Source organism: Fringilla coelebs (genome assembly GCF_963513975.1).
Source record: "Fringilla coelebs genome assembly, chromosome: 5".
NCBI lineage: Eukaryota > Metazoa > Chordata > Aves > Passeriformes > Fringillidae > Fringilla > Fringilla coelebs.
Window position 1 is genome coordinate 24,240,874 of NC_140033.1, and position 14,048 is coordinate 24,254,921.

Here is a 14,048-nt window from a genome sequence, read left to right on the forward strand (position 1 = left end):
GTTAGCACATCCTAGGAATTCAGTGAGGGGCTGAACAGTTCCTCTCAGAAGAGAAACTGAGATTTTAGGTGCTGTGAATGACTAGTATCACTTTGGAGAGCCAGAATAATAGAACATAATATAAAATATCCTCCAGACTTAGTAAACTCAAACAAAACAAGTCTAAAAGAGGATACATGTGTGGGAATTCTCACAATGCCTAGAGACTACTAGTGAGCTGCCCCAGCAGCTGGAAAATTAAGAGATAACCTAAGACTTAACACCCTGTGGTAAACCTATGATAGCAAGGCCATTCAGTATGAAGACATGACAATTATATTGTATTCTTTACTAATAAAAGAAAAGGAAGAGAAAAAAACAATACAAACCACCAAACATGATAAAGCAAAACAGCTTTTGATTCAAAACCAGTCCCTTTTCCAAGAAGCCATATTCCTTTTGAATTGGTCAAAGCAAAATAAGAATGTGGCAACCAATAAAATTACTACATATATGAATATACTGAAATATGTGGATAACCTTCAATCCTGACAAAAGTGATAAGACAAAGTGAGATATCAGAATAAAAGGTAAACAGTGTAGAAAGCTCAAAGCAGTACTTGAAAATTATAAACTGCCTTTAGAAAATTCAAACATTTGAGTTTCTAAGAGACAGGCAATACTATTACAAGTGGTTGCCTGAGTACCAGCAGAGAGTCAACAGGCTGAAACAAGAAGGTACTCACCATGATAACGAAGTGGGAGTACTGCCAGTTAAGATTAAGGGGACGAAACAGCATAGAACAGAGTAGAGATAGTGAAGGAATGAGGAATTTTTAATAGAGAGGTTGCATCTAGTAATATCAGGAATTGTTCTGACATGGATTTGCTACACAGACCAAAGCTTCTAGGTTATATGAAAAGAAGCTGAAAATCTGCCTGAGTGACACTAAAATAAAAGAAAGTATATTCAACATCCTAATTCTTGTTCTAGTTTTTTTATACATTACTGTCATAATAAGAGATATTTTCAAAACAGGATTCAGATTTACATCATGTCCACAAATTCCCCACTAAGTAGGGGGAATTTTGGCAATGGTTTAATGCTTCAACCAGAAAACAAATTTTACAAACAGAAAACCAGTTGGTATACAATTTATACTCATGTGTTTAGCAGCAGATTGAAAGTTTTACATCAGGTACCATCCAGATAGAATTGGTAAAGTGTACAGGAGGAACACAGCTGTAAGAAATGAATTATAAGCAAAACAGATAAAATGAAATACTTTCCATCTTTTTAGGTGCATTAGAATGATGACTGAAATAATTATGAACAACTCAATTTGCTGCAGTGCAGCATCTAAACCAAATTTGATGATGGCAGAACTAAAACTGATTTAACACTCAGGGTGATTTCAGATCACCAAAAGAACACAGACCACTTAAGGGCTTTTTAGACAATAAGTATCCATCTTTCTACTTGAAATACCTTAAATATAAGAGATGCTACAGCTATGTACAATTCAACTGAAAAATCATCCAGGTCAATATAAACTACATTGTTTCCCACTTGTTTCGTGAATGTGACCTGTTAAATTGCAATCACTTGTGCTACTTTACTGGATTTTTTTCAAATTATGTAAACTCCTGGATGTACTCCTCTTAACCACAGAACTGGTACAGCTGTTAGTTCACCATTTCCCAGTTGAACATTTAGTGGCAATTTGTCAGTTCCATAGACTGAGAGCTACTAAGCCTCTCTGAGAATGAGGATCTCTTACAATTTTCCCAGCTTGAGCATTCTATAACCACCTCCTGCATGTCAAATGAGTACTGCACAGCAACAAGGAAAAGATGTAAGGAAGTGTTCCTACAGGAGTAAGTAAAAACACACTGATATCTGGCAAATATGGATGACAGCCAGGACTTGCCATACTATCAACCAAAATAAGTCTGCCTAGCTGAAAAATCAAGACAGACTTCAAGGTCACAAATAAGCTGGAGAAAGAAGAATGTGAAAAAGGAGAGTCTACATCAACAATATTGTCTGATTTACAGAACCAAGCAAACACAAAAGGAGAGATCACCTGCTACCAGCTTCTGTGTGATCGTCCTGTTCACATTTGAAACAGCTATAGGGTACACTGGCTGCAAGGGTACACTTCTTCTACACTGTGAGCCTTTGAAAGGAGTTGGGATTTTTTCTTTTAACACTAGGTACTATCAGGGCTGTTACTGAAAATGACCTTCCCAGAGTGGTGCTCTTTGAGAAAGCAGCAGCTTGCAGGTTGCATTTCAAGTGTCTGCTGTGACATTTTAATTTGGATGGGTTACAATGCAGAGAAAAGGAAAAAAAAAATCACAAACAAACCAACCATCTCCAAATCGGAAACCTGAACCAGTACAAATAAATCACAATTGTCAAATACTAAGCAATTGGTAGTGTATTAAAGGTAATGAATTTATTCATGGTACCAATACCAGTTAGAAATAACTGTCTTGGAACGTGTGATGTCAGTTGTAAAACATCACACTCAGTTGTCTTTAGACTTTAGCCACTGGGGATATAAGTTCTACTTGTAAGACCATCTTCTGTAACACAGCTAAGCTAAATGAATAATAATATGGAGGCTTGATTCTGGTTATAGTTACTATAAAGTTGAGCACTGGTAGATTCAGTACAGATACAGAGAAGCTGCACACAAAAGGCATAAGTACTACTATTCCTCTGCAGAAAACAAGAAATATTCAGACCAGTACTAAAAAATCCTGAAAAGTTAGAATAAAAGTTACAATTTTATAAGAACTGACATGGCTACAAATTCATTTAATTATTACACATGGTAAACAATATATCTTCATTACCAAAATATTTTAAACAGAGATTTAGTGTATACAGCTAAAAAAAATAAGCATATAAAGCTAAGCCTACATATAGAAGCATGTATTAGAGTTGAGTCAATTTTAGCAACCTTTGCTCTGAGGAGGCTGTGTGAAAAGAAAGGGGTTTGCATTTCTATCAAGTTTCCAGAACTGGAACTTTCTCTCATGGGAGTTAATTTAAAATGTTCACCTACCTCTTACACCAAAGTTCCTCATTGTTAAGATTCTGACTTTCATTATACTTTAATGCAAACAGGCTGTCATATTTAACAGACAAGCAAATAAAATCCAGAAAATGCAGCTATTAATAATGTCAAGTGGGCACTATTGAAATACGCAGACCGTGCAGGTTTCTTTTTTAATAAGTGCAATTTTTATAGCACTTAGTATGTTCTAAGCATAACTCTAGCTAACCTGCAAATCCCAAGACAGAAAAGGTTGCTTTACACATCACATTGCATTAAGAAACAAAAGTTAAGCAAAAAATAAAATAAATGGGAAAACTTTCACAGACACCTGATCAAGATGAGGGTAACACATTTTAATTACATTTTTACCATGTTATGGGCACAAGGACTACACCTATCATTTTGTACTCTTCTCCAAGACCAAACTCCTCTTCTGTCAGTGAATGCTCAATTTCATTGGGGCAAAGTCTGAGATGAGCTCAAGGAGCAATGATGCCTGTGGATGAAATGCAGAACATCATTCCTCATTTGTTCTTCAAAGACTTTCACAGGAACCTTGTGATGGATGAGACATTTTCGGTCATTAGAAAGAACTCTAACCACAGCTCTGAAACTTAAAGCAATGCCCTACGGAGCCAGGCTGGAGGGCTAGAGGTCCAAAGTTTGGCTCATTATGTGCAGCTGCTGTTCAGGGTTCCCACGCGAGTGTCCCCACCGCAGGCTCGGGCTCTGTGACACTGCGTGACACACGCATAGGTGACCTCACAGGCTGCTGCTAGGTGAGGTGATGTGGAAGGAGCATGTTAATGACGTCAGCAATTAAAGAGAGGAACTGTATCTTGTACCTTGGATCCACACATGAGACCGGTCACAGATCTAAAGGCACAACTTCACACACGGCTCTGTTGCTTCTCCCAGCACCCACAAAGCAGCGGAGCCACGAGTGAGCCATATCACAGCCCACGTGCTAAGCGCACCACTGTCACTGATTCCTTGTACCTGGAGGGCTGGGCTGGGCTGGGCTGGGCTGGGCTCGGCTGGGCTGGGCTGGGCTCGGCTGGGCTGGGCTGGGCTGGGCTGGGCTGGGCTGGGCTCGGCTGGGCTCGGCTGGGCTCGGCTGGGCTCGGCTGGGCTGGGCTGGGCTGGGCTGGGCTGGGCTCGGCTCGGCTCGGCTCGGCTCGGCTCGGCTCGGCTCGGCTCGGCTCGGCTCGGCTCGGCTCGGCTCGGCTCGGCTCGGCTCGGCTCGGCTCGGCTCGGCTCGGCTCGGCTCGGCTCGGCTCGGCTCGGCTCGGCTCGGCTCGGCTCGGCTCGGCTCGGCTCTCTCCCGTCCCTTTACCCGGGCCCGGCTCCGCCCACGGGGCGGGGCCGGGGGCGGAGCGCGGAAAAGCGGCCGGCTCGGCCACGTGCCCCGCCTGTGCTGAGGCGACGCGCGCGCGGGAAGGGCCGATATGGCCGCCGTGATGTGCTCGTTCCGTGTCGTGGCGGGCGGCGATGAGGGCAGCGACAGCGATGACGGCGACTGGGACATTGGCGTCGTGCGGCAGGAGCCGCAGGTGGGGCTGAGCCTCCCTGTGCCTGGGCCCGCCAGCCCCGGCCGGGCGGTCTCGGGTCGGGGGCGGCCTCAGCTTGGAACCGTGAGGGGAGCGGGGCGCTGTGGGTCGCAGGGGGGGTGCGGCTGGTGCTTCCTCTCAGGCTGTTTCCTGCCAAAGTAATGGTAGTGCACCCTCAATCCAGTCAATGAAACCTGGACTTTTGGGGTTTATCTTATTACCAAAACCCTTAATGTTTATTTGAAAACTCTTTCTCTGCTTAAGTAGCAGACCCTAGTACTCATGGTATTTCAGTATGAGAGTAAATTTGAAAGTTACCGGTAGCCTGTACAGCTGTTTTATATCTTAAATTTCTTAAGACTGTTTCTGGCTAATTTGAAGATTTCAGTAGTTTTATTGCATCTAACAGGTGTGAAGTATCCATCAGTGTGAGGTTGAGGAGAGAAACCCTCACCATCTGTGAGGGTTTTTAAGCATACGTTTGTCTCATGACCAGAATTGAAAAATGGAAGTATAACTGAATTCTTGAGGTCTTAGGCTAAAGGTTATAGCCAGTGTTTAAAAGGCCTTGACCTTTAGATAAATGTTCCTATACAAAGATGTGTGTTGTTTGAAAATTGTTGCCTGAGTAAAATAAAAAAAGGGCTAAATTGTTCTGTTGACTGTTTCTCACCTATGGTTCCCTAGACACTTTTGTTAGTCTTTACAAAAGTTATTGGAAAGATGGGCTACAATGTGCTGTAAAATTTGTATATTTCTAAGTTATAAATTGGGATTTTAAAACTTATGATAAAAGACAGTTTCATTTCATACCTACTTCTGTCTCTAAGGAAACTAGTGAATAATCCCTCCTCTGCTTGCCAGTGTATGGAAATGTTTTGTACACTTGATATAGCTCCAGCAGCAATCTTCAGCTGCATCCGCAGCTTTGGGACATTGGTGTCATAAATCTATGATGCTTTTGAAAACAAATTAGGCAGCTGTCTGATGCATAAACTAGTCTTTTGGTCAGTGCTTTTTTCAGCCAGAACTTTAATGATGCAGCATTACAAATCCTTCTGTCACCACAGATTTAGGGTGACTGAGGAGCTGTAACCCTTCACAGCACTGGGCTTGTGCTGTTAGGCCAGACAGTCACTGAGGTCCCTTGACTCAAGCTCAAAGTTTCATATCTGTTAGTTGTATTTTTTAATTTTGTACTTCACAATATGTGAAATGTACCAAAATAAAAAGGTACATAAATGCATTGCAATTTTTTTCTAGTGTCATAAGATGAAAAAGAATCTTAATTGAAATCAAATTATGGTAAGTAACACTGAGAGCAGCATGGGAGGATAGAAGGTCTGTTGAGAAAGACGATATTTCCATTTTCAGAGAATGGGACCTCTTAGAAAATTTGATTTTAAAGCCTAGGCTTTATAGTAGACCCAGGTCTATGGAAAGAACAAAAGTTACATGATGCTTTTCTCCCTCTTCTTCTGTGCTGTGTCCTTTCAGAGATTATCAGTGCTTTTATGCTGAAACCAAGCTATATTGTTATTGCCTTGAAACAGTCTCCAGATTTTGACTTAATTTTTCTTTGTTTATCTAGCAGTTGGATCAAATGTTGCAGGCAGACAAGAATGAGGCATTAAAGAAAGCTCTGTTTCGTGGTGATGTGGCGTTAATTGAAGAACTCTTAAACTCAGGTGAGGAAAAGTCAGTTACAAAGTTGAATATTTTATATTGAACTCAGCAAAAATTTCAATTCTCATTTAAAAAAAGACTTCATATCCTTTACTGGAAGCATTCACATGTTCCTACATGCATTCAGCACATTATTTTGAAAGATTATATTACTTTTTCAGTGACTCAGATTTGGTATTCCAGCACATTCCTTCTAATATATGTTCCTTGTGTCAGTCAGGAGACCTGAAAAATTAAGAAAACTGTGTTTGAAACATGTTTCTTTGTTTTCAGATGCATCTTTAACATGCAAATAGCAATTAGAAGCACTGAATTAGAGGTTTAAATTGAGGGGAAAAATTCAGTGGGTGGTCATTGGTGTTGAAAGTTGTACAGCATGGGGTAAGAAGGGGAGGCTAGGCTTTTTATTTTCATGTTTCCCCAATTTGGAAATTCCTTTTCCTCTTTCTTTTTTTTTTCCTTTCCTTCTCAGCACTGGTAAGTGTCTGGTATGTGCCCTATGTATAACTGCTGTCCTGGCAACATGAGCTGAACAAAGATTTTGTGATTCTGAAATGTCTAACAGACTTTTTGTGGCATTTGTCACTAAAAAGTAGTCTGTTTTAACACTGAAAGCCTTTTTCTGTGTTCTGTTACTCAGTATTTGTCTTTAATGTGTTTGTTAATCAGTGTTAGGAAGATTGGATCACTTATTCAAGCATCCAGGGCAATCAGAAACTGCATAGCTGAGTTGACCTGCCTAGTGATAATTGTCAGGAAGTTCTGCTTCAGCAAGCAAGGAGAATATAGTAACCAAGAGCTTGTTCTCTGAGAAAAATTTGTCTTAGGGAAGAAAGTAGTTTCTTGGTTAGCAATGGTCTTTTCTGAGTTTTGAAACAATGACATTATTTGCCCTTTTAGATGCCAACTGTTTCTCACCACAATGGGGGAATGGTTTTCTTTTTAAATTAAGCAAAATTACTGCACGGACTGAAACACAAGAAGTGCAGTACAGGCATGAAATACATCTGTCTTGCTTTTAGAAAATATATTCTTATTTATGACTAGAGTTCTAGTGATGTGTGCACCTCAGCTTGCTTATTTGTTTTGCTACACCATCCATTTAAAATTGTTGTATTGCAGTGAAACAGCAATAGTTCACTTTCTGTGCTGATGCCTGCTACACAGTGGACATGTTTGTGCTATTGGAAGATGATAATAGGTTTCTGTAAGAACAGAGATTTAGGCTGAGAATTCATGTAGTCTAGTTTCTTGCCTCCTGAAACAAGGCACTATTATAAAAGAATGTGTAATTCCCTTAAAATGGGACCAGCAGTATATTCTGACCCATCCAGTACTGTTCTGCAAAGCAGTAGAACACAGTGCCTATTATGGAGGTCTTCCTGAAGAAAGGTGGCATTATCCGTCTGGGGATCTGTGCTCAGTTTAAATCTTTGCTACCAGCAATACCTTTAGTATAGAAGAGCTTACTTATAGGAGGCTCACTACCAGCAGTCAGCCAAACTCAAGGTTTTTGTTGGAAGTGGATTTCCTAGCAAGAGTTGGGGCTGTTCCTTCAGGTAGAGTGAGACTGTGTTGTTTTCTGGCTTGGTTAGATGTTGCCTTAGTATTTTTGATGTTGAAGCAGTTTTACTGAGCTTCTTTAGGAGATGGATGAGCACTATGTTTTTCCTTACCACTGGTAAATGGCAACTCAGGAAAAGGTTTCTGAAGTACGTGTCACAAAAAGTAATGCAAGCAAGTAGCGCCTTCAAAGATGATTTGGACGTTTTGGTTTGCTTTAGAAGTAAAATGCTTAACACCATGTGTTCCATTTCCTAAAATGGAATTAGAAGTTACGACTCATGACAGTTTAGGCTGATCAAAGATATAACTACAGTTAAATCCTCCGTTTTCCTTCAGCAGTTTGTTCCGCTTATATCTTTGAATGAGTGCTGGAGCTCATCTCATATTTTGTGAGCCAGTTCAGGGAATTATAAGTAGTAGTAAACAACAGGAATGGGAGTGTGCCCAGTGTGTGAGAATAATTTTTCAGCTAGTTCAGGACATTGAACCCTGAATCAGGTGACCACCATAGCTGGCCCAGCAGAGGGAGACATCAGCAGCTCTAATAGGACTCAGCTTTAAGGTTGTGTGGGGACAGACCCTGCAGCTGTCTTGCAGGACACAGAATAAAAGGAGTTGTATAGCAGGAAATCCTAAATGTTGCGATCCTAATTGTCTGACAAGCAGTTTGCTTCCACAGCAGTCTTCCTGGCTTGGCAAGAGTCAAATTTTTTCATTTTGATTGAAGAAGGCTGTTGCAGAGAGGTAGAGAAAACAGATTCTGTGTGCTTATATGAAATTATTTTTGCAGCTAAATTTTTGAGGTTTTTACTGTAGTTTTTCTGTGGTACTTGACTCCTTGGGTTGAGAACTGGGCTACATTGATGTCAGTTTTAAAAGTTGTTTTCTGGTGTTCTAAATAAAGGTGTAGTATAAAAAAGAAAATGCCATAAGAGATTTCTCTCTCTTGTGCTAAATGCAAACAAAGTGTAACCTTTGTAATGATATATATTGAGAGTAAGTTTTATAAAAAGCATATTTGTAGTAATGCAGTTTGATGATTGTAATTTCTTCAATTGTGACAGGTATCAGCATTGAGACTAGCTTTCAGTTTGGGTGGACTCCCCTGATGTGTGCAGCCAGTGTGGCTAACTTTGCAGTGGTACGTCTTCTTCTGGACAGAGGTGCTAATGCATGTTTTGAAATAGGTAAGATGGGAATGAAAAATACTGGCTGGTAATGCTCAGTACCAGACATTGTTCTTATCCTTATTCCTTGTTTATATGTGTAGGGAAAACAAAAGTTCACAGCAGAACTGAGACCCACTCGACCTTTCATGGCTTTGAAGGAAAAGTAATAGTTTTAAAGTTAAAATTGTGTTCTTGGAATTGATCTGGAATCAGTTGCTGCTTTTTCTTGCACTTTCTCTCTCAATTCCACTTTCTCCCACAGCTCCAAATCCCAGGTACTTTTTAAAAAAGTGTTTGGAAGTACTTGTTCAAAAGTTGTAGGATAAAGTTGTACAGGTAAAACTTACTGTATTTGATCCTGTTATGAACTATGTTTGTGCAGAAACCAGATAACATCTCAAATAACATGACTTGCTCTCCAGTTCATGGGAAACTAATGTGGGCCTCTCTAAAACTATTTCTGTTAAGAAAACTGTTCTTCAGTGTGTTGCTAGATCACCTTTTTCTGCAAGAGTTCAGTGTAGCTTCTAAGTAGCATCAGTTCTTCTGTCAATTTTATTGGCATAATAATAACTCCTTTTCTACTTAAATTGGGGTTATTTTCAATCTCTTCCCTTGCACTGGAATATTTATCCCACAGTACTGCCAAGTATGCAAGAGCAGTAATCATATTTTCCAGTAACTTGACAGTAGTTGCAGTGGTAGTAGAGTGAAATGCAGATGGTACAAATCTGGTTCTGAAAATTTTCTCTAACCTCTTAGCAGTTGATCAGAGTATGAGTTCAGAGTAGATTGCCTACACCAAAAGCAATAGTGCCTTCTTCTAATCACTGTCCTTGTAGCCATTTTCAGAGAACTTCTATGTGTCTGCCTACAGCTTGTACCCATTCCTTTTTTATGGCTATGGAAAGCTATAAATGGGGCAGAAACTGCTATGGGCAGTAGTTTAGGCTGACCAGGTAGCCAAATGCATGGCATTTTTTCATGTGTGTGTTCAACTATCTTTGCCCAAAGTGGCACCTCACTAGGATCCTATTTCTTGGCTTGTTTCCCTGTTAGACTGTGTAGGGAAACTGTAACCTGGGCATATGGGCAGCAAAGTACTGTTTAGCCAGGAGCAGTCTTGTAAGTCATTGATTTGGGTCAGGTCATGTATGTTCAGTAAAGCTGTGCTATCCTAAGGGGTACTGAATCTCACCAGCCCTCCTGCTATTTTTCATGTCAGCAGGCAATCATACAAGTGATCCTATAAAAATAACCCTTTAATGCCTGTAATCCTAATAAACAGCTATACTGTTAATCACCTCGAGTCACGCTTCAGTCATTCTCTAACTAGTTACTTAATTTTACCCTTTTTGGTAGTCCACAAGAACTAATGTCATTCACTATGTGATGGGTTCAAAATGTTGCATCCTTGAGGAACAATTTCAGCAGAATTACTGGAGTTTTCATCTAGTCTGAACATAAACTTATATTTTTGCAGTCTTTTAGCAGTTATTCTCTGTAAAAGAGAACTCTAAGAATTCCAAGGTGTTTCTTTCCTTTCGACTCTTACTCACATTTATGAGCAATAGGTAGGCTGACTGAAATTAATTTTCCATTTTTCACTGCCTGAGATAATGAACACAAATACAACTGCAGGTCCCTCCCAAATACCATTCCCAGACTAACAGTGCTTTATTTAAAGTCCTGCCATCTTTCCATTCTTGTTGTAGTTGATAATCAGGTTAAACATTTTGAATAAAAATTTGTCAGCATATAAAGTAATTTCTTCATGAGGCAGTTGAAAATTAAACGATGGTATATTAAAAAACCAAGTGAATTTAAATGTAGAACTGAGTAGTAGAAGTGGAGGACAAGAGGTGATAAGAACAGTGGGGATAACATACATGACAAACTTTTAATGTCTAAATATAATGAAATCTGACCTCACTGAAGAATGAAGATGTTAATTATGCAGGTCTTAAAATTTCTAAAAGAACATTAGAAAATATGTTGTAACACTTGATAGGATATGTGGCTAATATTACACTTCTTAAATGGATGAAGGCATGTTGGAACTTGTGAACAAGTTTGTGCAATAAACAAAATGGGCAGTTACTCAAATGGCAGTCTTCTAAATGACACTGGGGCCAGCTAACTAAGATGTTATGTTTCCCAGATGGAAACATGGTAATCATGGGAAAGGAGGTCTCCTGTGTTCTGCGTGCAAACAGCAGTGGTACAGTTTTGATTTGTGAGCCAGGGTGGTATGTAACACTCAGCTGATTTCAGAGCTGGAGAAGTAAATATGCTGGTATTCCTATGGACTGTGTAGGTGCTATTTAAATCCACATCTATATGGATGTGGATTTTAATACTTCTAATACTTCTGCCACTGTTGGACCATAGTAAGTTAATAAATCTAATTCTTCCTTCTTAAAACCTATCATGAAGCCCTTTTGCTTCCAGTGTCTTTTGTATGGGCCTCTGTTCTCCCCAAAATTGGTGTCACTGTGTGTTCATAATGCATTTCATGTACCTTTTTCTACCCATTGCAGCTGTTACTTCCATTTACTGGAGGGGAGGAACAGGGAGTGACTCTACTGGTGTGGAATGTGTTTTAAGAAATAAGCATCTATAGTTAAGCTCCTATTGTAGCTTTGGGGTGCTTTCAAGCAATTTAAATTTCAGTAGGAATAGATGCTTTACTATTGTGATTCACTCTCATGTTTCTGAGTATCTCCTCAGGTGCCTTTTTCTTACCTGATCATTCTAGTGGTTTTCACAGACAGGAAAACAAAATTGTTAGCCTTTTCCAAACATCGTAGAGTATCAAAATCTCAGTAGCAACTCTAGCAAATATAAAGACTTTTAAAGGAGCTTCTGGATTAGCAGGGTATTTACCTTTACATATGTAATTCCCTAACTGCAAATTTCCAAACAGATAAATACACCGTGTTGATGGCAGCATGTACTGCACAAGCTTCAGAGGAGAACATCTTGAACACTGTTGAACTGCTTTTGTCAAGGAATGCTGACCCTAACCTTGCTTGCAGGTATTGAAAACCTCACAGCTGTGAATACAGTACAGAATTTAATATTATGATACAGAGATGTGTTTATAGACATAGCTGTTGGTGGTGGTTGACATGAAGTGTACATACTTTGTGTATAAGAAAATATTAGTACCCAGGAACTCATACCTGTTAGTACAGATGTTAATCTGAGTAAATAAGACTGTGATCAGCTTTATCAGATTTTAAGTATATTCTTCAGCTGAAAAAAATAAAAATTAATCCTAATTATTCACTTGACTGAAGTATAAGGTCAAGAAATATGTCCTCTGCCTTTCCTTAATCATGTTGCTTCTTCTGCAGAGGGATGGAAGTCAAATCAATTCATTCTTTATTTAAGTTCATACCCTACTTAGGAACTTTTTTGTGGATATCTGGCTATATTCTTTTCACAGAGTGCTTCCTGTGGAAAACAAAATTCTGTAAATAAAATACATTTATTCCACTGCAATATGGAATAATTTGGATTAAAGAGGTTAAGCTCCTTTTAGAAACAAGTGATAGTGTCCTTCTTCAATGACACTTTTGTGTCTCAGCAGTTTGATGCAGTGCATTGTGAGATGTCTGTAGTTTTACAGTCTGATGAAATGTTTCATTTTACATCAAAAAGAAGTAAATTCTGGACTGACCCCAGGACGCACTGTCTAGCCTCTGCTAAAAAAATACTGCTTAGGTCAACTAGTTTTTCATCTAACAGCATTTTTTTGTACTACACCTCTTTCATCGCATTACCTGGGATATACTGACTGAGTAGCTCTCTAGAAACAATAGAATTGAAGGCCTTTGATTTTTCTTAGTAGAATTCAATTATTCAAGGCCCTGAACCCTCACTATGAGTACAGTACTGATAGAAAAGGAGGAAACAGAGTTCTGCTGAAGTGCAACTGATGGCTGGTACCAAATTTAAATGCCATTCTTTTATCAGAGAGACTAGAAATTCTTCATGAGAGAAGAGAAAGCTACATACTCTGAAATAATTATATATTGTTGTTGTCAGATACCTGGGTGTTAGAATAAACATCCTGCCTTAAAAAGTAGGGGAAGGCTTTGCATTATTGACTTTGTCTTGGGTGTTGGAAATGGAAGCAAGAGTGCAGAGCTGCAGGTTTGCATTTGGACAGGCCTTTGGCTAAACTTTGGGGGAAGAGAGTGTGAAAGCTAACAGAAGAGGTAGGAATTCTAATTTTTAAATTTTATTTATAAACTTAGGGTGTGTTTTGCATGGTTGATCTTTATATACAAATATTTGTTTGCTGCCTTTTTTTGTCCTTAGACCTTGTGCTAACATGACCTATTCATGCATACAGCAGATATGGTTGTGGCTTTTTCACTTTTGCAGTAGTAGTCTTTCTCAAATTAAAAGATAAAATGAAAAGTGACAATCAGAAATGTCATATTTTTGCTAAATAAAGCAGATACTTGAAAAATCCAGACCTTGTAATCTCAAAGCTTTGAGCTGCCTTTATGCTTTTCCAGTATTTGACATATGTGCATGTCACTCCATTATTGGGTCTGCTCAGCCAACAGCTGCTGCTTCTCATGGACTTCTTGCTCTGTGTTCAGAAATGAGAACAAAATACAATAAACTGCCTTATGTGATGATAAGGGATCAAACAGCCCCTCTCTGTGGCACTGCTGTCCCATTCCACCTGTTTCATTAGAGCAAGCAGGATGTTCTGTGGGAGTGATCAAGAACTGTCAGTGAATTGAGGTTATAGTGAAAGTACTTCCTGTGTGATCAGCTTACAGCAGGTGAAGAACTAAGGTTTCTCATTAGTCTCATGGTTTTCTTAGCATGTAAGAACCAGAATGATTCTAGGAAGCTTCCCTTTTGTCCATCAGCCGCTGGAAGGTGTGTGAATGCAAAGCAGAGTAGTTAAAATTCATGTAAGCAGGGTTTAATGTTTATCCTTTCTCTTTTGCTCCCTCAGGGCAACCAGTAGGCTCTTTTATTTCATGTCATCTGGAGGT

The 14,048-nt window shown here is 39.5% G+C and overlaps 1 protein-coding gene across 1 annotated transcript in view; it reads left to right on the forward strand.

Moving 5' to 3' along the window:
* Positions 1–4,498: 4,498 nt before the first annotated feature.
* The window catches only part of ASZ1 (ankyrin repeat, SAM and basic leucine zipper domain containing 1), a gene marked incomplete at both ends in the record, with an annotated part of 31,428 nt that continues 21,878 nt past the window's right edge, over positions 4,499–14,048 (forward strand). Inside the window, 4 exons of the mRNA XM_084205433.1 lie at positions 4,499–4,603; positions 6,192–6,288; positions 8,917–9,039; positions 11,948–12,059. Coding sequence (XP_084061559.1) covers positions 4,499–4,603; positions 6,192–6,288; positions 8,917–9,039; positions 11,948–12,059 — 437 coding nt within the window. The remainder of the gene's footprint in view (positions 4,604–6,191; positions 6,289–8,916; positions 9,040–11,947; positions 12,060–14,048) is intronic.